The sequence below is a fragment of the Sciurus carolinensis genome, chromosome 14, assembly GCF_902686445.1.
Source record: "Sciurus carolinensis chromosome 14, mSciCar1.2, whole genome shotgun sequence".
Lineage (NCBI taxonomy): Eukaryota > Metazoa > Chordata > Mammalia > Rodentia > Sciuridae > Sciurus > Sciurus carolinensis.
In genome coordinates, this window is record NC_062226.1 from 1,068,730 (window position 1) to 1,093,736 (window position 25,007).

Consider the following 25,007-nt stretch of genomic DNA (forward strand, 5'->3'; position numbering starts at 1 on the left):
CGGCCGGCTCGCTGGACCCAGGTCTGGCCGGCACGGCGTGGGGCGTGGCGGACAGGTGCCGCGCAGAGGACCTGCCCAGGCGGTGGGCAGCGCTTGCGCGTCTCCCCCACGTGTTCAGGAATTGCTCCACAATCGGTGAAAGGCTCCGTTTTTACGCGCGGTCCTTCGCTGTTTGCAGAGGCAGCCGTGCCGCCCCCGCCGCTTTCAGGTCCTGAGCATCTCCTTCCGCAGGCGCGCGCCCAGCCCCCGACGGCACTGCAGTCTCCCGGCCCCACGGACGTGGAATGGCAGCGCTCTGCCTCGGGGTCTCGGTGACTGCCCTTGAGTCAACCCTTTCTGAGTACTGCTCCGTGGCCCAAGGTACACGCGCATCTCACCCTCTGGAGGGTGTTTGGGTCGGTTGGGGAATTAGGCGGTTGCAGCAAACTTCTGCGTTTTAACTTCCAGTGACTGACCCAGGAGGACATTGCTGGCTGGGCCCTGAAGGTTTGTTCGACTTCACAGGCAGCTGCTCAGATACCTCCCCCAGGCTGCACCGCGTCCTTATCCCCACTTGGTATTGTAGGTTTAAATTTTTAGCTGCAGAAGGCTGAGGCAAGAGGATAGCAAGTTTGAGGCCAGCCCGGGCAATTTAGCAAAGACCATCCTCTGGAGGCTAAGGAGGATGACGAGTGCTAGGCCAGCTTGGGCAGTAATTTTGCCAGACCCTGTTACAAAATGAAATTTGAAAAGGACTGGGGGTGTAGCCCAGAGGCGGAGTACTTATCTAACGTGTGTGAGGTCCCGGGTTCCGTCCCCAGTACAAAAGTCTTTCCTCCTCAGGCGTCCTGGTGCGTGTGCCAGGCAGTGGCTGCCATTTGCGCTCGCTCATGATTTGCTGAGGTTCCCACCCATAGCTGCGCTTTGCAAATCGTCGTCGAAAGGCAGATTACAACGAATTTAGTTGAAGGGTCCTGACTGTCTTCATTTGCAGTATAGGGCCTGGCAACACTCCATTGAGGAAACAAGTGCTCTGTGAGTCCATTTTAAGAGTTGCTTTAAAATTTTTTTTTATTTTTACATTGTGGATGGACACAATACCTTTATTTTATTTATTTATTTTTTATGCGGTGCTGAGGATTCAACCCAGTGCCTCACACGTGCTACGCGAGTGCTGAGCCCCAGCCCAGCCCAAGAGTTGGTTTTATAGACAGAGAAAGGCTGAGGAAAGCAGAACCAGACCAGAGCGGCCTGCTTGTGTCAAAGCTGCTTTCCTTGAGGGAGGGACAGGGAATAGGACAGTAGAAAACTAACCCATTAGTCAGTTAGGGTTATTTCAGGATACTTTTTTGCGGTGGTGGAAATACCCCAAAACAGGGAGCTCCATTATCAGACAGAAGGAAAATGGCCTGTCTTGGAAATTTGGTTGTGTCCCCAGATTTGATTTCTCAGGTCAGATAAACAGCTTAGTTTCCTCTAGTTGCATGCATAGACCTCTGACCCAAGTGACTCCATTTGGATTTTTCAGTCTGGTCTGTTGCAGCCCAGTGCAGGAGCCCAGTCCAAAACAGTGGCCTGTCATCTTTATTTAACAGTGTCTCCTGAATATAAGTCTGTTTACTCATGGTGCCAGGTGTCAGATCCTTGTGCATACAAGCACACATTCCACCCATGAGCTGCACCTCCAGCACCATGGTCATTATTAATGTCGCATGACCTCGACATCCTTGAAGCTCACAGGCTAGCTGTCCTGCAGAGTGTCCCTCCATGTGGATTTGCCCCGTGTTAGGATGAGACTGTGTAACAGTGACCACTCCTTCACAAGCTATCCTAGCAGAGCTACTTCCCCTCCCTTTGCCCTGCACTCTAAATTCTAAAGAAAAGTGGCACCTAAATGATTGAGATATTAATAGCTACATAGTTTTTCTTTAGGTCTACAGAACCCAGAACATCTGGTGACATTCAGATAACATCTGACTTATTCTCTTCTGTGTACCAGTTAGCCCAAAGCATGTGAGTTACTGTGAGGTTTAACTTGCAGGAAAGTAATATGTTTGTCTAAAGAATTATAGGAACTAACAGAGGCACGGTGGCCATACCTGTAATCCAAGCTGCAGGAGACTGAGGCAGGAGGATAGCAAGTTTGAGGCCAGCCTGGGCAATTTAGCAAAGACCACGTCTCAAAAACAACAGCAACAATGTAGCTCAGTAGTAGAACACTCCTGGGTTCAACCCCCAGAACCACAAGAAAAAAATCACAGAAACTAGCCCCAGGAGGTCAAGGTCAATTGCTATGTTACTGTCAGGAAAAGAAAGAGAATCCCTGCCCAGCACTTAATCCTCCTACCCTTGCCCTGCACCTCCCCTTCCTCCCTAGGTAGGCCCTTTCTCAGATTGCAATTCCCTGGGATGGCTTTTTGGGGGGATGCTAACCCTCCCCCCATTTTCTCAGGGCTTGACCCTTGAATGATCTCATTTCCTTCTCATCAATTCTCATCTCCCAAAATTGACTTTCAAGCAGTGAGCAGATGGCCTTGGTTCTGGTGGGCAGTCAGGGCAGAGGGTCCTTGGAGCATGGTGCAGGGGCCCATGCTGGGGAACCGGCTGCTATGGTGAGGCCGTGAGGCCGTGCTGGCCATGGACTGAGGCGTCCGCCAGGCCTGTCTGCTGCCCGGTCACCACTTCCCATGGCAGCTGGCATTGAGAAGCACTCTGAGTTCATGCAGGTGCCCTGTGGCTTCCAATGCGTTTTCTCTCCTTGTGGCATTGATTGATGAGTGCTGCTTACAATAACTACGTGGGAAAATCATCAAATGCAGATCAACACAGCCTTTTCTTTTTTTCCTACTTCAGCAAAGTAAATATCACATGACCCCTCCATCTTTGCTCTTTCCAGGTCCACTGTGCAGTGGCATTGGCCAGCACCGCTGTCCACCCACCACACTCTCTCCTTCTCCCATAAGTGCTTTCTAGCCCCTGCCCCGCCCCCCACACCCACCACTCCACCTCTGTGAGTCTGGATTTGGTGACTCTGGGGACCTCATGGAAGTGGGGTCCCAGGGCCCTTGTCCTCTCACCTTTGCTTCTTGGAGCACGCTGTCCTCAGGGTCATCCAGGTAGCAGCAGGTAGCACAATGTGCTATTTTTTTCCCTTTTTTTTTGTAGTGCTGGGGTTGGACCTGGGGTCTCACACGTTAGGCAAGCACTGTGCTACTGAGCTGCAACCTCAGCCCTTATTCAACTTCATTTTGAGACAGGGTCTCGCTGAGTTGCCCAGCCTGGCCTTGAACTTGCCATCCTCCTACCTCAGCCTCTGTAGCACCTCGCCTCACTAGTTTATTTCTTTTTTGCAGCACTGGGGATTGAACCCAGGGGTGCTCGACCATTGAGCCACATCCCCAGCCCTTTTTATTTTTAACATTGAGACAGAGTCTCATTAAGTTACTTAGGGCCTCACTCAATTTCTGAGTCTGTCCTCAAATTTTCGATCTTCCTGCCTCATCCTGAGGTACTGGGATGATGGGTGTGCTGCACACACCTTGCCATCACAGCGCCCTTGCCTCTTAAGGTGAACAGCACTCCACTGTGTTAAAGCCATTTGCCTATCCACCCATCCTTCCACGGCACTTGGGTTGCTTCCACCTTTCGGCTGTTGTAAACATGGATGTTTGTGTATCTATCTGAGAATTCAGTTCTTCTTATTTTATACCTCAGGTTGGAATTGCTGGATTTGACAGTGATTCTATATTTGTTTGTTTATTTATTTATTTAGGTGATTGAACTTGAGGGCACTTTACTACTGAGCAATAGCCCCAGCCCTTTTTTAATTTTTCCACTTTGAGACAAGGTCTTGCTAAGTTGCCCAGGCTGGCCTGGAACTTGCCAACCTCCTACCTTGGCCTCCTGAGTCGCTGGGTGTGTTAATCAGCTTTTTGTCACTGACCAAAATGCCTGACAAGAACAACTTAGAGGAAGAAAAGTATATTTTGGGCTTCTGATTTCAGGGTTCAGTCCGTGGTTGACCAACTCCATTACTCTGGACCTGAGGTGAGGCCCACCATCATGGCGGAAGGGCCTGGTAGAGAAAGGCAGCTCGGGACCTGGCAGCCGGTGATCAGAGAGAGAGAGACACAGTGGACAAGATACAGTTGCCAGTGACCCACCTCCTCCAGCCACGCCCCACCTGCCTACAGTCACCTCCCAGTGAGTCCATTCAAGGTATCAATCCATGGGACTGGGGCTGGGGCTCAGTGGTAAAGTGCTTGCCTGGCACGTGTGAGGCACTGGGTTCGATTCTCAGCACTGCATATAAATAAATGGATAAAATAAAGGTCCACTAACAACTAAAAAAAATTAAAAAAAAAAAGTATCCATTCATCAAATGGATTTCTGAGGCAGTTACAGCTCTCGTGGCTGCTCAAAGCCCCATGCCTAACCCTCACTACACTGGGGACCATGCTGCCAACATGTGAGCTTTCTGGGGAACTTTCCGGATCCAAACCATAATGCTGGGATCACAGGCATGCACCCCCAGCAGGCCTGCCTCTGAGCTCGGGGGAACCGCTGCACCATCCTCCACAGCCGGGCCCAGGCCTGCCCCAGCCCAGCAGGCCTCCTAGACTGGAGAAGCCAAGTCCAGAGTGGAGTGTTTTAGAGCCACACCGTTTGTCTTAGAGGTTTTCTTTGAGAAACGGTTGACTTTATCAGTTGGAACTGACATTTGCATGTGTATACACACCATATACACACACACGCATAAAACACACATACATCTCTGCTGTACCTATTTACGTCTGAGTAAGTAGCAGTCTGAGAGTAGCCTTGAGTAGACTTTAGCAGATGGACCTCAGTCTCCTTCCCTAAGATGGACTGCTACTTCCACCCCAAAGGCCGCTTCACGGAAGGATGAAGCAGGGTTAGCAACAGGAGTTCTCTGCACCAGCCCCTGGGCCCGCTTCCCGCACTGCCCACGCCCTCCAGTCCAGCTGCAGAGCGGCTGGCGGATGCCACGACCCCTGGAGGACCCCAGCATGGCAGGCTGGTGCGTGCAGGTGAACTTGTCTCCTGGGAGTCACCTGAGTTGCCCCACAGGTGAGTTGTGGCAGCTACGGTAACTGCATGGTCAACTAAATGCTGTGCATGTTGGCACCAGTTCCACGTGAAATGAGAATGGATCACTACTCTAAAAAAATATTGCCTGCTGGAAATCCAGTGACTGAAGGGCACAGGGAGCACCTCGGAAGTCTCAGAGGCCTCCGCTCTCATTGGCAGTGTCCCCGAGTCCCCAGAAGGAACTAAGGGCCACCTTGGAGGCTGGACCCGGGTGGCAGTCCTGGCAGGAGCAGTGTGCCCAGCGTGGTTCAGCGGTTGTGCCCTGCTGCAGGATGGGACCCTCATCACCACTGGCTTTTTGGTTAACCAGCTGGACTATGTGAACGCCCCTCCCAGAGGACAAGTCCATGTCCTGAACCCCAGGACCTGAGAATGGGGCCTATTTGGCAAAAGGGGCTTTGCAAATGGCCAGAAGCCGGAGATCCAGGCATGGGCAGGGCCATGCTCCCGCAGGGGGGTGTCCTGCCACCTTGCGTCCCTTGGTTATGGCCACATCTCTCCACCCTCTGCTGGCCTCTGTGCTGCGCCTTTGGCCTCTCTCTCCCCTTCTCAGGACGCTGTTGTTGGCCGGAGCCCAGCTCCATATCTAGGGTGATCTCAGCTCCAGGACTTTACCTCTGGTTCTGTGCATGAAGACCCTATTTCCAAGTGACATATCTTTTAGGGGTTCAACTCACCACTGCTGCAAAATCAAGCTGTGCCCCTGTGACGTGGGATGCCATTTTTGAGATTTAAAGTGTGTGTTGGCAGATGCTCACCTGCCTGCCTGCTGTTAGCACGGGGCTGGGCCTGGGTTGTGGGCTGGGGCTGGGAGGGACTCGGGCTCAGCTTCTCTGATACACAGATGCAGCCTTGTGGGTTCAAGTGATCAGGCATTGACTTCTCATTGAAAAGGAGGCCTCAGGGGCGGGAAGGAACCGCCAGCAGCTAAGTCCTGCCCCTGTGCCCCGAAGGTGCTGGGGCCCAGAGTGCAGGGTCCAGGGCTGCACCAGCACTGCCCCCAGGACTCCAGTCCTGAGACCCAGCTTGACGGGCGCTGCTGGAAGAGAGCCATGAGGCAGAGGCAAGTTGTTCGGGGAAACCAAGCATCCTGGTACTGGGTCGTGGGGACCAGTGGCAGACCCAGTGTGTCTTTCCCGGACTTTCCCAGGTGTCCAGCTCACTGTGTCTATTCAGCCTGTGGCTGGCTGTCCCTGCTCTTGCTATAAAGGTAAAAGTGGGAAACAGCTTTGCCAGGGATGAATTTTGTCCCCCAAATTCACATACTGGAGCCCTAACTCCTCACGGGATGGCATCGGGAGGTGACAATCTAGAGGTGGCCATGAGGAGGGGCCTCAGGAAGAGCTCAGTTTGCCTTCCTGGGTGATGGAAGCCCAGCGCGGGGTGCACTGCCCACCACGCGGGCGGCTGAGGCAGGAGCGCTGCAAGTTCAAGGCCAGCCTGGGCCACTTGGGGAGACCTTGTCTCAAAATAAAAAGTGGGGGAGGCTGGGATGTAGCTCAGTGGTAGAGCACCTGGACTCAGTCCCCAGTACCTGATGATCATAGTTGTTGTTCCTGTGTTAAAGTCAAAGGTGGGAAGGCCACTGTTTTGGACCGTGCTCATGCACTGGGCCACAGCGGACCCGACTAAAGACCAAGATGGGGTCACCCAGGCCAAAGCTCTACCACCCAGAGGGAGACTGAGCAGTGTACCTGCCCTCTAGGAAGTCGAGATAGACAATAGCCAAATTTCCCAGGCAGGCCGCTTCCCACTCAGGAATTTCTCTGCTTTGCTTTCGTCAGTCTTCTTCCACTTGCAAGGCAGCCTCCTTCCTCGGCTCTTAGAATGCGTACTCTAGAGTCACAGTTAAGATCCTTGAGCTGGACTGGAATTTTGTGATTCTTCAGGGGCTGGGGACAGAACCCAGGACCTTGCACCTGCTAGGTAAGCACTCTACCACCGAGCTGGTCCTCAGCCCCACCCCAAGGGAGCAGATAGGGCCTCAGAAGAGGTCCAGGAATTCCTGGAGAGGGAAACTGAACTCAGGACCAGCAGGGCCCTTGGATTACCTGGGAATTCCAGCTCCGCAAGTCGGACAGGCAAGGTTTATCTAGGAGCGCATATGTGCTCTGGGGAGAACGTGGGCTGTGGGCGTTCCCGGCTCCTCTTAAAGGAGACTTGGTGAGGGGCGAGTGTGGGAGGGTGTTTGGGGTGACGTCGGATTCAGGGGCCTCGGCTGACCTGGCCTCTGCCGTCTGGTCAGTAGACCACGCTGGAAGTCCCCTGCGTCACAGGTTTCTTGCCATGTTGCGCCTCTGCTTGACCTCTTCCTCGGTGGGCTGTCGAACAGTGCACAGGCAACCATCAGAAGTGACGGATTTACAGGTAGCCCAGAAGTTTGGGAGTGAGGGGCCTGGAAAAGTATGCGGAACTTCTGGATCACAGTTGTGTTTCCTCGCCTGCTATGAGCCTGCTTCCCAGAACCCAGTAAAAGGGAGGGGCAGGCAGGCCTGGGGCAGCGCCTGGGGCCCAGGGCGGAAAGAGGGGCGGCCTCACGGCTTCCTTTCCTCCAGCAGAGTCCTGAGGCTCCTTGTAGAATGCAGTGTATGTCCATCAGCCCTCGAGTGCTGGACAGAGTGCTGTGGTCTGTCCACCCAGAGGAACGCCCCTTGGCCCTGAGGAGGGCTGTGCGTCCGGCTCCGTGGAGGGAGCCGGCCAGGCCCCGCTGCCATTGCCTGCTCTCAAGGTGTTCAGAAGGGCAGAAAGCAGGCGTGTGGTTTCCTGGGCCCCCATGCTGTGGGGGGACAGCAACGGGGGGCGGGGCTGGGCCAGCCTGCGGGTGGCATGGCACCACCCCGGCCTGCAGGCACCCTGTCTGCCCCAGTGTCCAGGGCAGTGCCTGAGGGGGTCACCACTGCCGCAGCACCCTGTCCACTGTGGGGAGGAGGCGTCTTTACCAAACTCCATGGCCAGGCATGGGGCTCCCACGGGGTCCTGGGCTAGGGTCAGGGGGTCATGGGGCTCCCTGCCCATCGGGTCACCCAGGAGTAGGGGGTGCACAACCTGCCAGGCCACACCTGTGGCAGGCAAGGTCGAGCTGGCCTTGATGAAGGCAGCTGTGCCTGGCCCAGGGCATGCTAGGCCCAGCGGCCTGGTGCATGGCCAAGGAGACTTTACAGGGCTCTCAGAAAAGTTTTCGCCTCTGCCTCTGCAGTGCTGGGGATGGAACCCTGGCCCTTGCACCACCTCTTTAAAATCTGAAAAGACTTAGGGTTGAAGATTGTCTCCATCTTCTGCCTGAGACAGGAGATGAGGAGTTGGAGGCCAACCTCAGCAATTTAGTGAGGCCCCTAGCAAGACCCTGTCGCAAAACAGACTAGGCAGGGCGGGCCCGGGGCTTGTGGTGGGGTGCGTGCTACCCCACAGCACAGCAGTGATGTGTGTGACGTTCAGTATGTGGAGGAAGGAGCCCGTGAAGGCCAGGGCCCAGCCCCGAGTCCCACTGCACCTCTGTGGTGCTTCCTGGCCCCAGAGCTGGTGGGGGTGGGCACTGGGAAAGCTGGGTCAAGGATTTCTAATGCAGGCTGAGGGCAGAGGGGGTGGAGTGGACTCCACGCCAGGGCCTGGGATGGAGGGCCTCCAGAGCTGACTCGCTGGCGGCTGAGGGCATCCACGGCTCTGGGCAGCCTCCGGGCTGGCCCTGGGAAGCAGCTTCCTCTGCCCCTCTGTGTGTGGACTTGGGGGCCAACACGGCTCTGGTCCTACCCCGTGCAGCATGGCAGCGGGCCCACTGGCCAGGAGCTGTGAGCCCTTGCGGTGGGCCGACTGTAGCTGGTGGGCAGCTAGGTGAGGACCTGCGAGTGCCGAGCGATGCCCTGAGGGTGGAGGGCAGCAGCCACCCCTGCAGCGCCCACCCCACCCCCTGCACCAGGGCCCTCGGGGGAACCCGAGCAGCTTCCTTCCCTAGGCAGAGCCACCAGTGCTGCACCCACCTGCCCGCTTCATCTTGGGTCAGCCCGGCTGGCCACCAGGTAGACACCAATGGAAGCCCAGGCCCCACCTGAAGTCCACAGGGTCACCCGGCTGAGGACAGGCTGCTGATGGTGCCCAGGGCTGGACAGAGGAGCCTGGAGACTGCAGGAAGGCTGGGACCTCACTGTGCAGGCAGCCCTTGGCCTGTCCACCAGAGGGCAGTGCTGCCCAGCCTTCCAGAGGCCTTGGCAAATACAGGGTAGGGGTGGGGGAACAGTCTGGGGAAGGGGAAGATAAAACACTGGACACCTGGTGAGATTTGAATTTCAGGTAAACAGTGACTTAAAAATGCAGCCATAGGCCTCTGACATTGGACGTGTTTATGCTGAAGACCTCTGGTGGGGCTGGGGCTGGGGCTCAGCCTGGAGCCCTGGGTTCCATCCTCAGACCACATGAAAATAAAGGTGTCCAAATACAGCTAAACCGTATCTGAAAGAGCTGTGTGCCACGCTGTCTGACCACAGCCCACCCTGCAGTCCTGCTCTCCTCTGAGAAGCCTGGAGACCCCACCTGGGACCGCAGAGGTGGCTTGGGGCAGAGAGGGGACAGGGAGGCTGCTCCCCAGGAGGAGCTCCAGTGGGCTGGAGCTACAGTGCTCAGCTCTGGAGGAGGCCACACCTGCCCTGAACGTGACTCAGGGCCTCCACTGCATGTTTGGGTGGGGTGGGGCAGGCAGGGTGACGGCAGAGCTCCTGGACCTTGCCTGTCACGTCTCAGCAGAGGTAGCAGGGCTGGGCCCAGGGACCTCTACTCAGGACTCCTGGGTTGAAGCCTTTGTGTTACAGGGGCGTGGCAGGGTCAAAGGCCAGCAAAAGTGATCCTGCTCGCTCTGAGGGGATGGCTGCACTCATAGTCAGTGTTGACTCCCTCTGGACTTGTGCAGTGCATGACCTGCACAGGTGAGCCTGGCAGTCCTGTGCAGCTTCTCCATTTCCCTTTTCACCTTCTTTGCCTGCCATAGCTGTGCACTCCTGCTGGGGACTCCTTGGTTACACTTAAGTCACAAATCCACCTGGAATTTAACTGGGTTTGTGATGTGAAGTGAGCTGAGTCACTTCCCCCTTTCAGGACCTCCATGGAAAAGCCCACCTTCACATTTGAGTGTGCGCATGTGCACACACAGTGGGTGGAGCAAGAGCTCAGACACCCTGCACCCTGTGGGACAAGGAAGGAAACGGACATGGGGAACACACAGACCACTGTGCCCTCTTCAGGACCACTGTGGTATTGCACCTGGATTTCCCCGAGACCAAGCCAGCTCTCCACTCTGTCCGCCACCTGCGTGGGCACTGGGCTCCATGCAACTGTCCCATCCTCCCTGCCCCGAGATCCCAGCCACTGCCCGCTCTGGACCTGCAAGGAGGAGCATGCTGCCTGCCTCGATCCTGGCCCAGCACCTGGGGCAGGACCCTGGGACACCACTCACCCCTGACCCACACAGGCACAAGGCCCAGAGTCGAGGCCCAGCTGGCCTGCAGGAGAATGGGGACGCGAGGTCCACCCTAGTCTCTGCTGGACTCCCTGGAAGGCTGTGTGGGTGGCAGGGTCACCTGGGGGTAGCTCTGGGACTGAGCCATCAGGGCCTGGTGGGTCATGAGACTGCAGCAGCACTGGGCTCCTCTGGCCCAGGCCATGATGGCTTCCCTTGAAGGACTTGACATAGGAGGGGACAGTGGCCTGCAGAGCAGCAGGGCCTGTCCAGGGCTTCCGGGTAGCAGTGGCAGGCAGGGCCCAGGCTGCCAACTGAGAGCTGGTGGCCAGTCCTCTGCCTGGTTTTGCCATGGTGGCCTTGTGCAGGGAAATAGCTCCTGAGGATGGGGGTCAGGTCTGAGCCCCGCCCGGGCCTGCCCAGCCGTGAGCTCAGGCCAGTGGCACCCAAGGCCCTTCCCAGCCTCAGGGCCCTGGAGCTGTGGACACCAGCCACATGAGGACTGGGGGGTGGGGGTGCAGAGCTGCTGCAGACCAGAGCCCTCCCCGCCATCACAGCCTGCTGAAGGGACGTTGGGCGGCTGGGACTGAGGCCTCCACACCTGCTCCTGCAAGCCTGGCCGTGACCAGAGTCAGGCAGGGTCGGGGCTGCCCACGGTGGAGGAGGCTCCCCCGCCAGGCAATAGGAGGCTGACCCAGGTGAGCCCCGAGTTTGGAGCCTAAGACCTGGGACAGGGCAGTCCCTCCCTGTGAGGAAGCTGCGGGGTAGGTGGCATGACCTGAGGCCTCCGTCCCGCCTGCTCCAGTTGGCCTGGGGTGCGGCCAGCGCAGCTGACTGCCTGGGGGATGCCAGCTGGGCCAGGGGTCAGGTGACCCAAGGACTGGAAAGGCTCTGCCTGGGGCCTGCGGTCTGTCACCACCACCCAGCTCACACAGTAGGGCCACAGGAGCTGCTTGCCACGTAATCATCACAGTGGCCAAGGCCACATCACTGTCCCCCCACACAGATGGACATAGAGGTCCAGAGGAACCAGCCCAAGGTCACCCAGGGGCACACGGCCATGCTGGGCTGACCCAGGCTCTTCGTCCCTGCACTGAGCATGAGCAGGCCACACAGGCTGGGGTCCCTGGGGATGTCCCCTCTCCCTTCCTGGGGAGGGGCTGCGGGGTGAGCCTCCATCAAGGGCAGTAGCTGGTGGCAGCACAAAGCCACCTGCCCCACCACTTCTGCCAGTGAGCTTCCCCTCAGCACCCAAGGGCGTCACTTGGATGCAAGTGTCACAGGTGGCTGTGGCTGTGGGGACACTGCTCTTCTGTGGAAAGGGCCCCTTGTCCTGCAGCCCCTCTGCCCAGTGCCCCCAGCTCTTGGTCCTCTGTGAGTGCTCTGCCTGCTGTCCAGTGGAGACTGCCTGCCCCTCACACCCTCAGTCCACCTGGGCCTTGTGTGCTGGCGAGCACGGCCGGACCCTGCCTCGCAGCACAGCCTCCGCTCCCCACCTTGGGTTGGCCCTGGGCGCGGCTGCTGCCTGGCCTGGGAGACTGGCCTGGATACCTCACTCATCTATTTTTAAGCACAGGCGCATGAAAGATTCACAGACGGCTTTCCTTACAGGTGGCAGGGACAGTGTCCACAGGAGGCCTGCCAGGGGCCCGGAGCCCCCCGGCCCGGCTCGACCTCCTTCCCTGCGCTCCAGGCTGGCTCTCCTCCAGAGCTGGACCCCTGCCCGGCCCCACCCAGGGCCGAGGTGGCCCTCCCTTCCCTTCCCCAGCTCCGGCTCTGTCCTTGAGGGCTCCTCTTGGGCAGGTCTACAGGGAGCGGCAGGGTCATGAGGCCCTGAGGGCCCAGGGCAGCGGCTTCCTCTGACGCTCACAGGTGAGGCGAGTGTCCCCATTTTACAGACGAGACTCAGGCGTCACTCGGGCATCCAGTAACCTGGAGTCTGAAGCCAGGTGGACCAGACTTCAAAGCCACACGCCTGCACCCTTCCCTCCTGGCTATGGCTGTAGCAGGTGAACAGCCCCCACACCTCTGCTTCCTGGAAGGGGAGAGCCCCCCTTCCCTCCAGACCCCCACTCAACCCAGGAGGACACAGAGGCCCAGGCCGCAGGCAGGGGGTGGGCATCTGGCTTTCCCCCCCTGCTGGGCATGGGTCCCGTGGGCCCCAGACAGGCCAGCTCAGCCTGTCACCTGTGTCACCTGCCGTCTGGCCAGGTCCATAAGTGCCCAGGAGGGCTCTTGGCTGTCACTGCACTTGGGAGACCACCCACCTCGCTGGCCCTGGGCAGTGGAGGCAGAGCCCTCAGCCAGCACCGCTCTTTCCCCACCACACTCTGATGAACAGGGTAGAGCCCCTCAGCCCTGCGTAGTTGAGATGCATTCATTTCAGAGAAATTTTCTTTTCTCCATTTCTGCGAGAGCGCAGGGAGTCTCTGGGATTCACTTCTGCAAGACACAGTTTCGGCCAGCCTCCCGAGTGTGGCACGTTGGTTAAGACCCTGCATCCTCTGCCAGACCAGCGTTCCCCACCCAGGCCCGCTCCTCACCCCTTCCGAGGGACTCGGTTTCTTTCAGCCTGGCCTAAGAGGAGGAAGGGGCCTTGGCAGGAGGGGAGGTTGGCGACAGCCTCTCAGGAGGCAATGGCAAAACTCAGCATCTCGGGCCGACTGGGTGGTCCAGAGCCCTGCCCTCAGGCTGCCCCTCCACCTCTGGGAGCAAGAGGGCAGGGTAGCCCCTTGCAGTGGGAGTCTCTCTGGGACATAGGGGAGACTGTGACAGCTTCTCTCTGCCACCGGCTGCTGGCAGCTCACCTCTGGGAGCCTCAGTGCCCCGACTGTGAAATGGGGTGCACTTGGTGTTCTGGGGTGCACTTGTGGAACACCCCTTTGTGCTGGGCATCGTTGTGTGTGCTGGTGGTACGAGAACAGAGCAGACGTGTGTTCTAGTGTGAGGTGGAGGGAAGGTGAAACAAGACTTGCTGCATCCTGAGACGCGCTGGGGGAAGTGAGGGCCACTTTGGAGGGTGGTGGCGACTCGGAGGCCAAGGAGGCAGACAGCCTGGGCAGCACAGAAAAGGGCGCGAAGGAAGCTGCCACGGAAAGCCCTGGAGGGTGCTTCCTGGGTGGTGAGGACTGGGCTGCATGCGGGGGTGAAGAGCATCCAGGTCCCCAGCCCTCTGCCCAGTACGGGCAGTGTCCACAGCACTCTTCCGGGTTCTTGCTGATTTCTCAGGAAGCCGAACATGCTACAGCTGGCCAGTGGCCTGCTCAGCCTCCAGGCACAGCAGCTCCTGGTGCTGGCTCTTGGGCCTGGGGGCAGACAGACCCTTTCCAAGACTGACAGAGAAAATCCAGTTTGCTCAAGCAGACACAAAATGACCGCCAAGTGCTCTGCCACAAGACACCTAGAGAATGTGCTGGTAGGTGTCATCATGGTGCCTACAGGTGTGACACCATGGCCAGAAACAGACTAAGAGCGTGGGCAGGGAAGCCTAGAAAGGAAACTTCTGCTCTCTCTAGCTGCTCCCGGAGCAAGTGACCTGGGATGATCAAGTGATCCCAGTATTCCTGGGAACCAGGAATACCCAGAGTAGGAGCCCCTCATAGGGTGACAAGTTCTCTTGCCCAAGAGAGCACCAACTGTGCGGCCGCTGCCAGGCTGGCCATCCGATAAGCGGAGCCCACGTGAATGCCATCGCCTGATAGTCTGGGCTGGCCCAACACCAGGAGCGCCTGTGGTGACACACTGTTGCTGGCACCCCTCCAGCCCCGCCCAGAACCACGCCACAGTCTGTCACCTCCCCCAGGTCCCAACAAGCAGGGTGGCCTTCCACAGTGGTGCTCAGTCTCCCTGCTCAAGGGGACCCAAAAGGGTCAGGCATCCTGCCGGGTGGCCAGCCAGGTGACCACTGGTTACTCAGTAGCAGTCAAGGGCCCCCTTCTGTAATGACCGACTGGCACGATTGTCACGTCGTCCTTGGGCCGCCTGCACGCCCTTGGGAAGCTGTGGTTCTGGGCCCCGGGACGACCCAGGGGTGGGGCGGCGGGCGGGCAACGCCAGAGCCCAGGCGAGCCGGGTGCGGGCTGGGGTCCCGAGAGGGGCGGAGCATGGCCCCAGCCTCTGCAACCCGCGGCGCGGGAACGGGGTGGGTGCCCCGGGCGGGGCGGCGGGCGGGCCAGTGCCCGGGGCGCGGGGCGGGGCGGGCGGCCGCACCTAGCCGCCTGCGGCCGCGCCTCCCTCCACCGGCCGCCCCGCCCTCCGCCCTCGCAATAAGGGGCGCGGGCGCGCGGGGAGCGCCGGCGGCCGTCGGGGCTGGGCTCGGGCGGCGGCGCGGCGGGCCATGGAGCTGTGGCCGTGGCTGACGGCGGCGCTGCTGCTGCTGCTGCTGGTGGTGCAGCTGAGCCGCACGGCCAGGTTCTACGCCAAGATCAGCCTCTACTGCGCGCTCTGCCTGTCCGTCTCTGCCGTGGCCTCGGTCGTCTGCCTGCTGCGCCACGGCGGCCGCACCGTGGAGAACATGAGGCAAGGGCCCGGCCGCGGGCCGGGGGGGCGCCCGCGCCGCCGCTTCCGCTTCGCTAACTTTCCGCTCTCCTCCCCTCTTCCTGCCCCGCCCGCTGCCGCCGTCCGGGCGGAGAGCGTGGCCCGGCGCCGGCCGCCTGGGTCCCCGGGAGCCGGCGTCACAATGTCCCTGCGCCCTTGCCCTGGCATTTACTCGGCTCTGGCCTCCCTGCGCCCGCCGTGGCGCGCCGGCCGGCGGTGGGGGCGGCTTTCTGGGAGGAAGGGGTTGCGCCGCGCGGGGAGAAGCCCTGTCCTGCTTCACCCGCGGGAAACCGAGGCCGGTTGCTGGGCTTTCCCCAGAGCCACTGGGCGGGGCGCGCCCGGGGCAGGGGCCGACCCTTGAACTCTCCCTGGGACCGCTCCCCATCCGCAAGTGATGGAGGAGCCTTTGCTTCCTCGTCTTGGGCGGTGGGGAGACCTGCGAGGAGCTACTTCCGTGTGCGGGGAGGTGTTGGCCCCTGGGGCCCCGCTCTCCTTAGCAGGGACGGGAAGGAAGGTGGCAGTTGCTGAGAGTTTCCTCTGGACACCTCCCAGAGCTGGGAAGCTTGGCCCCGGTCGGGCACAGGGAGGGGGCCGTCTGGGCTGCAAGAACACTTGGGGGCCGCCTGTTCCCCATCCCAGGGGACTGTTGCTACATTTCTCTCTGCCCTGTTTGGACTGTCCAGCTGGTGGCTTTTGCAATGGCTTCTTGACTGTGGCTTGGCATAGGGGACATTGTGGTCCCCGAGGCCCTACCTTCCCCTTAGTTACAGGGACAATGGATGAGGTGTCCTGACTTTCCATCATCCCTGCCTTTTGTGGGTCTTGGCAATGGGGAGACAGTGCTTGGCTGGTCTGTATTTCATGTGTCCCGAGCCCTTCAGGGAACTTGTGGCTTTGCCTGAGGAGCCCAGATGCAAAGGAGAGGGGGTGTGAGAGGCAGGATGACCCAAGCCCCTCCGACCAGATGGCCCAGGCCAGTATCCAGGGTGCAGGCCCCAGGGCAGCCCAGACATTTTGCTTCTAACAGGTAGTTCTCAGTTCCAGATGCCCGAGGCCATGCGCCAAGCTCTGGAGGCCGGATGTGAGATCTAGGCCCAGCTCCCCTGCAGCTGGGAACTGTCTGAGGAGAGAAAGGGGGCTCCATTGGGGACCCTCCCTAAGTCCCTGGGCACTTCCGATCAGAGTAGAGGCTGGGGACTCCTGGAAGGGGCCCTCTAGGTTTGCCAAGTACCAGGCAGGTATACTCCTTGGGGGTGATACCCTCCCCAGGCCAGGCCAGCAGGTGTCCTGGGCCCTACGTTTTCAGCAAATACGAAGTGGGCGTCCCGGGAGCCCAGGTGTTTTGTGTCTGCCCTGGTGGCCTCTCTACCAGCATGTCCTTTACTTGGAAAGTCCTGGCCTGCTCTTCAGGTCTGCTGCTCCCCAGGGGCCGAGATCAATCACCAACTGCCTGCTCTGTGGTGTGGATGGACCCAGTAGGCTGGCCAGGCTCGCACTGGGCCCTCCTGTCTCACCCTCTACCCTGCCCTGCGCAGCCATCAGCCTGGAGAGTCTGGACAACTAGAACCCTCGGGCCCCTGGAGCCTCTCAGGGTCAGCACTCAGATAAAGGACCCACAGCCTCTGGGACACTGCTGGGTCACAGCAGGTATTTGGTTCCTGCCAGCACGTGGTTGCCCTAGGGGAAGGGAGGGCTGGAGCCTGGGAGCCCACAGCCCTGCCCTTTGCACCAGGCTCCCAGAATCCCCGTGATGACGCCCAGCAGTGACAAGGGTGGGGGTGCTGTCAAGACAAATGCCTCCAGGCGGGCCACAGGGAGGGCTTGAAAGGCAGAGTCAGGATGCAGTCCCTGGGTGCTGGTCAGACGGGCCCAGGAGCACGGGAGGGGGCACTCGGGAAGGGGCTGCTTTGTGGATGGATGTTCCCCCATTTCAGGCCCCTCTTGGACTCTGACAGGCAGAGTCTGGCTGGCCTGTGTGCTGCAGATGCCTTGCAGCCTGGAGAAGGGACTGCCATGCTGAAGAGCCTGAGGTTGAGACTCACCTTGAGACTAAGGCTTGGTGGCAGGATGGGAGGAGGGAAGCTGAGTGTCAGGGTCTCAGCCGGGGGAGGCACAGCGGGGCTTGGAACTCACAGGCAGTGGCTCAGAGTGCTCTTTGCTTTCGCTCTGTGCCTACCCCAGTGCTCGGAGCTGGAGGCTGGTGCTTGGGGAGTCCTGAGCTCTGGGAGGGGCTGCCCCTCTGCTCCCTCCCTTTCCACTTCCCTGTGCAGTGGCCATGCCCTGGCCTTCCTCTGGGTACCAGGCAGGTGCCCACGGAGTCCTTCCCTGTGTGCTCCTAGGGTGCTAGGGTCGGGTGGCTGGGAGAGGCCCCAGTGGCACCCATGCCATGCAGGGAAACAAAGCCCAAAGGAGCTCTGTGTATTAGGATTGGGGTCAGCCGCAGGGCCAGGAGGCCCTAATGACAGGTTCCGCCAAGAGGGAAGGTTATTTTCTTGGGTCCCAAAGGAGACCAGAGCTGGGCTGTGCCCTGCGACCCCACCATTCTTAGGGTCCCAGACGCCACTGTAGTGGTAAGAGAGGAAGGTGACAATAGACCCATCTTGTCACACCCAAGTGACCAGGACCTGGTCCCCCAGCAGCTTGTCCCCTGCACCTGTGCCCACACCACACTTGGGGAGAGGAGAAGGGGCGTTTCTGGGCCCTGGATCCTGGGACATGTACATGGATGGGGACTCAGTGCAATTGCTGGGCCCTGGTCCCAAAGGAAAGAAAGTCTGCCCTTCTTTGCTTGAGGTGTCCAGGGGACAGACTCTCCCGCAGGCCCAGGAGTTACTACTCCTTGGAGCTGGTGGAAGGGCTTCTGGGGAAGCCTGGCTCTGGCCTCCCACAACCTGTCCTCAGGCCCCACCCACCCACATTGCTCAGACCGGAAACCCCACCCCCTTGTGCCCCAGTTCCCTGGCACCTGTTGGAAAGCTCCTAGCTGTCTGGTGGCCTTGTTGGGGCTTCTTGTACCCTGAGCCATCAGTAGCCCCGCCTGCCCTTTGCCAGAGGGCTGCCCCAGCTTCTCTCAGCCTTCTGGCCAGTCTCACCTAGAGTGTGCCTGGGTCTCCGGGGAGCAACCCAACCCAAGCCCAACAGCCAAGGGCAAGGGTCAGTTGGTGACTGTCCACGAGGACAGCCAGGCTGGTGGCCTGGTCCCTGGCCTTGAACTGCCTCCCACTGCTGGAGCAGGTACTGGTGGGAGGGGCTGGGCAGGTCAAGGCACCCTTTGCTCTGAGTCACTGTGGTCCATTCCTGTGGGTCCTGTTGTCACAGCCACCACTGGTCCTCAGGCCAGGGTTGCTGGCCTCATAGCCTCACGGAGTGGCGCTCCCGTGCATCCTTCCGTTTCTCAGGAAGAAACGGAAGCCTAGGCGGTCAAGGGCATTGTCCCAGGCCACATCTGGGAAGAAGGGAGCCAGGCCCCAAGTCCACCTGACAGCCGTCAGCAGTAATCCTGGAGCGCTGGGCTGGGCACTCGGCACATCCCTTGGGCTTCAGGTGAGCCCAGCCCAGGATGGTACAATTTATCTTCTATTTTACTACAATTAAGAAAGTGGGAGCAGGGGATAGTGCACAAGTAGTGTGTGCCTTGCATGCCTGAGAACCCGGGTCCATCCCAGGACTACTGGAGAAAGGGAGGGAGGGAGAATGGAACCGGTGGTGGCCAACACCACTGCCCGAGGGGACCACAGTCCCTTTCCAGATGTGGCCTGAGACCACCCACCACCCCCTGCGGCCAGACTTGGAAGTGCAGAAATTTGTAGTAAGGTTATAAGTTGAAGATTCCTTATCCCAAGTGCTTGGACTAGAAGCTTCTCAGGTTCCGGATGACTTTGAACTCCAGAATGTTTACACATACATAATGAAATATCCTGGGGATCCAAGTCTAGATGTGGGCCGTTTGTGTTCCATGTGCACCTTTTACGGGTAGCCTGGAGGTGATGTGCGTGGCGCTTCCAGTGCACCTGCGTCCTGACTGCAGCCTCTTGCACGAGGTGGGGTGTGGAAGTTTCTACTTGTGTCATCGTGTCCAGAATCCTCAGGAGTTTGGAGCATTTGGGATTTTGGATAAGGGATGCTTGGCTCGTGGGAGCCCCATGTGTGCTGGGGGCGCTGTAGCTCATGCAGAGTCCTTGCCTAGCCCTGCAGCCCGGGTCCACTCCCAGAACCAAGAACGGAAGTCATATGAATGGCCTTCGCAGTAAGCAATCTCTACCAAGGTATCCCTCTGCCCTGGTGGCTGAGAAGTAACCTGGAGTTCCTCTGCCTGGCCTTCCTGGTACCCCGTGGGCATTTCTGGTTCTCTGATTCAGCATTCAGCCTTCTGCTGCCCTAGGGAGAATTCCTGGTGGAGCCGCTCAGGGCTGAGGAGACCAGGCGTTCAGGGCTCTAGTGCTGCCCTCCTCACCGACACCCTGACCCTGGCCCCTGCCAGTGCCTCTTTCCCTAGCCCTGGCCACACCTCTCAGTCCATCCATCTGTGCCAATATGAAGAGTGAAGGCAGATTCTTGTTTCAGTTTACATTTTTTTGATAACCCGTGAGTGAGTTGCTTTCTGTCTTTATTGGACGTTTGCCTTTTTAATCTTCTTGTGAATTGCCTGAGTGTGTCTCCTTCAATCCTCACTTGCTCCCAAGAGCTGTGATTTACAGGTGGGAAAATGGCATGGATCCAAAAGAGCCAGCCAGTTCTCCCTACCAGTGTCCAGGATCCAGGTCCTGCCCGCAGCCCCCAGTGGATGGGGATGGCAGGCAGGTCTGTCCTGGAGAGGAGATGCCCCAGCTGGCTGAGGCCAGCAGACCTGAGGAAAAGACACAGGCTTCTTGGACCCAGGGGCAGTGGCTGTCTTAGTCTCCCAAATTAAGCCCTGTGACTCTGGGAGGCACAGGTACCCCAGAGTGAGAGCTGCCCCTCCCCTGGCGTTGGCGCCATGGCGGGACAGCTGGGTGGTGCCTGGGCTTTGGTCATGGAAGAACCTGTCCTGTGGGATCCACTTCTGCTTGGCTTCCAGACTCAGAGCTGTGCAGGCAGACGGGAACGGCGGTTTCCAGGGGTTGGGCAGCCGGGCAGTCCGTGTGGGAAGATGGGGCTTCTCTGGATGGACATGGTGAGGGCAGCAGACAGGCGAGCTTGCCTGATGCACAGAGCCAGGCTCCTGAACATGGTCAGGGTCGTGTGCATCATGGTGTCTTGCCAAAGTCCAAAAGCCTTGGTTTGAGTGAGGCTCTGACTTTGAACCTCTGCTCTGCTGTGCCCTCAGTGCTAGGACCCTATGCAGCTACTTGACTGACCTGTGGACAGGGGTCCCTCTTCCCCTCAGGACTGGGGGGATTACATGACAGGGCTGCACTGATCTGCATGGACAGCAGAGTGTGTGGGACCACAACCCCCAGTAGGTGGCGCATGCCCAGGCTACCTGCTGGGGGCTGTAGAGGGAGCCTGTGCTTTCAGGCTCCGTCACCCCATGGGCTAACCTCTTCAGTGGCAATGTCCTGTCCCAGGTGTGGGCAAATCTGGGCAGATCAGGAGGGCCAAGGCCACCCAGCCCCACATCCCCCGGCCTGGTCGCACTGTGGACACAATCTGGGGGATGGACTGGGTACAAGAGACTTGAGATGCCCCTTGGGAGGCCAGGCCTCTGCAGGATGCTGGGCCCTTCTCGCTCCATCTCGCCCGTCACTAGCCTCACCCACTTCTGGGTGGTCCCCACCAGGAAGGTGGTCCCCTTCCTGCCAGGCACGCTCCCTTGGGAAGGCCGAGTGACCATGGTGCAGGAGAGGCTGGCAGGCCCCGCCACCCCCGCATGCAGTGTCTGACCTCTGGAGCCTCTTTGTCTTGTCTTCTGCTGTGTGGCAAAGGCAGGCTGGGCCCTGGAGGTCTGTCCACTGCTGGGGGCCCTCCAGTGTCTCCCATCCTACCCCACACAGCCAGCACCTCCTCCTCCCCAGCTGGCCCCCACTCCTTCCCTGCGCCTCATGCTGAGCCCCTGGCCACTGACCTCTGCTCACTGCCTCCTCTGCCCCCAGCATCATTAGCTGGTTCGTGCGGTCCTTCAAGTATGTCTACGGCCTTCGCTTTGATGTCAAGGGCCGGGAGAAGCTGGAGGTGGACCGGCCCTGTGTCATCATCTCCAACCACCAGAGCATCCTGGACATGATGGGTAGGCCGTCACGGGCACGGATGCCCCGCCCCTGGGGTGGGGGCAGGTGAGCCAGGCTCTGGTGGGCTGGGAAGGGGACCTGGGTGTCCCTGCAGCCACTGGCTTCCCCCAGGCTGGGCAGTTATAGCAGCTGGCTACCTATGCCTGAGACTGGGCACAGGGCTGTGCCGCACCCCAGGCTGGGAGATTGTTCAGCTACCTCCCCCAAAGGTGACCAGGCCAAAGGCCAGCTGGTGGGTAGGTGGGCAGTGGGGAGCAGTGGGCCAGCCCATGTGAGAGGCTCAGTCGGCTGACACAGTCCTGTCTGTCTCTCCCTGTCTCTCTGTTTCTCATCTCTGCCTTCCCTGGCTGCCTCACTGCTGCGGGCAGGCCTCATGGAGATCCTCCCCAGGCGCTGTGTGCAGATTGCCAAGCGGGAGCTGATGTTCCTGGGGCCGGTGGGCCTGGTCATGTACCTTGGGGGTGTCTTCTTCATCAACCGGCAGCGCTCCAGCACGGCGCTGACCATGATGGCCGACTTGGGCGAGCGCATGGTCCAGGAGAACGTGAGCCTGGGCTGCATGTGCTGCTGGCGGGAGTGTCTGTGGGTGGCAGGGGTGCTCGGGACCCCGCTCCAGGCCACATGGTCCTGGGAGGGGCAGGTGGCCTCCCTGGGTGGCCCAGGTGGCAGGCAGGGTACAGCCCGGCCACAGCCAGAACCTCTCTCCTGGCAGCTCAAAGTGTGGATCTACCCTGAGGGCACGCGCAATGACAATGGGGACCTGCTGCCCTTCAAGAAAGGTGCCTTCCACCTGGCCGTCCAGGCCCAGGTAGGCGGGGACCCAGGTCAGGGTGGCCTGAGGCTGCCAGTTGCAGCTGGGGCTCGGGAAGCCCTGCAGTGGGTGGGGACAGGGCTCGCCACCAGTGCTGCGGAGGCACCCGCGGGCCCTGCACCCTGGCACTAGGCAGTGCTCCTCCAGCCCACAGGGCCGGCGCACGGGGCAGCCTGAGAGCGTGGGCTCTGGCACCCCTCTCCAGCTGGTGGGCGCAGCCTGCCTCGTGTGGGCCCTTGAGAAGCAGCGGCAAAGGCGGGAGCCCCGTCCCTGCTGGCCTGTGCCGAGGGCTCCTCGCAGGCAGTGGGCTGGCCAGGGCACGGTCTGCAGCGCCGGCAGGGCAGGGGGAGCTGGAGTCTGCCTCTGGGTCTGGCTCCTGGTCCTCAGCCTTCAGGGGCAGTAATGGGGCCCAGAGTCTGGGGGTCCAGGGTGTATCCACCGTGGGGCAGGGGTCTCCTGGAGGGTGCAGGGGGCCCACCAATCCCTGCTTCATGCTGGGAGACTCATGTTGAGGTGAAGTCACCGTCCAGGGTCAGGGAAAGGGTTTTCCAAATGCTGGACTGGTCATAGCTCTGCCCCCACGGTGGTGGCCTCCAGTGCCCCTGGGCCCGGCCCTGAGGCCACGCACACCTTTTTCCTGAGGCTCCCCAGCACCTGGGCTGGCACAGGAGTCTGCCTCCAAGCCCAGCTCTGCCTGCAGCCACCCTGCTGTGACCGGGCCTCCAGCCCTGGGTGGAAGACACTCCGCCTGGGGCTGGGGCTGAGCTGCTTCCACCTGGCCAGTGGCAGTGGGTAGGGGCTGCACTGGCAAGGCCTGGAGGAGCAAGGTCTCCCAGCCACCTGTGCCCCAGGCCTGTCCCTCTGCAGTCTGCCCGCCATGTCCGAGGCTCCCTGACAGTCTGGTTAATGATCACCCCGGGTGCCACCTGTCACCGGCAGCTCTGACCCTGGTGCCTTGCAGGATTGTCAACAGGCTCCACCCCTCCCCGGGCAGTGCCACACTGAACTTCTGGGGAGGGGGACAGATGGAGGGGTGGGCAGGCGGCGAGGCCCTCAGCCCTTGTCCCTGCAGGTGCCTGTGGTTCCAGTGGTCTACTCCTCCTTCTCCTCCTTCTACAACCTCAAGACCAAGCTCTTCACCTCCGGTGAGCCTGCCAGCTCTTCCCACTGCCGAGGGGCTGCTCGGTGGAGTCACCCGCCGGGGCTGGCCTGCCCCTCACTGCTCTCCCGTGGCCCTGCCAGGCGGCTGTAGTGGGTCTGTTTTCCAGAGGAGGGCACTGAGGCTCCAGGAGGGGGACTGGCCCCAGGCATGGGCACGGGTGGGACCTGTGAGGCCCTCCTGTGCTGGAGGTGGATGCTGCGCCGTCCAGCCTGGCCCCACGTGGGCAGCCCAGCGAACCACCACTGGCCACAGAGCTTGTAGCCTCTGCCCCTTCCAGCATTGCTGGCCTCCAGGCAGGGGGCCCTGACCCCTGCCTCACCTGGGTGGGGTCAAAGGTTGAAGGCAGTAGGGGAGGAGCCAAGCTCTGTCTCCCATCTGACCCCACCGCCCACACCACTGAGGAGGCCAGAAGTCGGGTGCAGTGGGGCTGACCAGGAGGGGCCGAGGGGGCTTGCTGGGAGTGGGAATGCTGTGTGCGGTGGTAGTCACGGGGGGACCGTTGTCAAACACTGGGTGCACACTTGGGAGCTGTCTTACTGGTCAGTGTTGCCTCAGCCACAAGCCCACAGTGGCCAGGAGCTGGGGCCAGCCCAGCCCTCCAGGCCTGGGTCTCAAGGCTCAGGCAGCGCAGAGGGTGGGGGGCAGGGCAGACCCTGACACTGCTACCCCACCCAGGAACGGTCAAGGTGCAGGTGCTGGATGCGGTCCCGACCAGCGGCCTTACCGTGGCCGACGTGCCCAAGCTCGTGGATACCTGCCACCACGCCATGAGGAGCACCTTTTTCCACTTGTCCAGGACTCCCCAAGAGAATGGGGTGGCTGAGGGGCCTGGTGTCCAGCCAGCCCAGTAGCCCCAGCCATGGTGTGGGGGACCTGGGGCGGGGCAGGTGGGAGGCAGAAAGCTAGGAATGGACAGAGGGACACCCCCTCCCAGGCTGCCAAATATCACCGTGTCTGGCTCCCTGGCTCCCTGGCTCTCACTGGGACCCTAGAAGCAGGAAGCCCTTTCTGTCATTGGCCTCCAATGAAGGCCCCTGATATCTCCTCCAGGAGTCAGATGGACCCTCCCAGTCCTGGGGGCAGGGACCTCACCCCATGCCTGTGCCTCCAGGATCTGGTATGTGGCCTCAGGCGGGCTGAGCCCCAAGGCCATGGGGGAGACTGGGAGCCCCTGGGGTGTCAGAGCTGAGGCCATGCCCCTGCCCTGGCCCCAGGCTCCCTGGTATGCCTGCAGGGCTCACAGGGCACAGAGTCAGGACCAGGGGTCCAGGCCATGGCCTGCATCAGGCCTGCAGGGGGAGAAGGGGCTGCTGCCTGGGCCACAGGGAGCTGGAGGGCAGGGTCTGCAGCTCCCACCAGCTTCAAGGACATTTGTGGGTTAGTGTTGTGCTCAGTCCTTTTTTATAAATGAACTCTTGAAAGTAATTGGTGAGTTGTGGTCACTTCAGAGGGTGTGCAGGGGCTTTCCTAGGCCTCTGTCCAGGGATGTAGGGTGACAGGGCAGTAGAGCCTGGCTGTCTTCCAGGCTGCCTGTGCTGTCCACCCAGGGGTCCAGTGAGAAGGCCCAGCCCCAGCAGGGGTGGGCCAGTCACCCACAGTGCCTCCTCCTTCATGGCCTTGTGGGGTCCACACAGCCAAAGGGGCGGGATGCCTGTGGGCCTGGAGGCGAGGGACAGAGGCTGGAGACTACCTCTGGCCTCTGTCATGAGCAGGAAGCTCATGACCACCTGCCTCAGCCTGACAGAAAGGAGCACCCCA

General features: G+C 60.2%; 1 protein-coding gene and 1 long non-coding RNA gene across 2 annotated transcripts; both read left to right on the plus strand.

The window, feature by feature from the left end:
- The first annotated feature begins 29 nt into the window (after positions 1 to 29).
- Positions 30 to 5,854, plus strand: LOC124964699 (uncharacterized). The gene is made up of 3 exons (XR_007105016.1): positions 30 to 360; positions 3,984 to 4,197; positions 4,869 to 5,854. It is a non-coding gene; the product is annotated as an uncharacterized LOC124964699 (long non-coding RNA).
- Positions 5,855 to 14,789: 8,935 nt separating this feature from the next.
- On the plus strand, positions 14,790 to 24,674 carry Agpat2 (1-acylglycerol-3-phosphate O-acyltransferase 2). Its single transcript, XM_047524253.1, has 6 exons — positions 14,790 to 15,052; positions 21,142 to 21,275; positions 21,645 to 21,820; positions 21,989 to 22,084; positions 23,160 to 23,232; positions 23,925 to 24,674. The coding sequence occupies exons 1-6, from the start codon at positions 14,871 to 14,873 to the stop codon at positions 24,098 to 24,100; spliced, it is 837 nt and encodes a 278-aa protein (XP_047380209.1). The 5' UTR covers positions 14,790 to 14,870; the 3' UTR covers positions 24,101 to 24,674.
- The last annotated feature ends 333 nt before the right edge of the window (positions 24,675 to 25,007 follow it).

Excerpts from the sequence above, each read along its gene's own strand:
- Agpat2 (XM_047524253.1), top strand. The coding sequence starts at position 14,871 with ATGGAGCTGTGGCCGTGGCTGACGGCGGCGCTGCTGCTGCTGCTGCTG. Across the intron at positions 15,053-21,141 it reads CGCACCGTGGAGAACATGAG|CATCATTAGCTGGTTCGTGC; the intron begins GCAAGGGCCCGG and ends CTCTGCCCCCAG. Across the intron at positions 21,821-21,988 it reads AGCGCATGGTCCAGGAGAAC|CTCAAAGTGTGGATCTACCC; the intron begins GTGAGCCTGGGC and ends CTCTCCTGGCAG.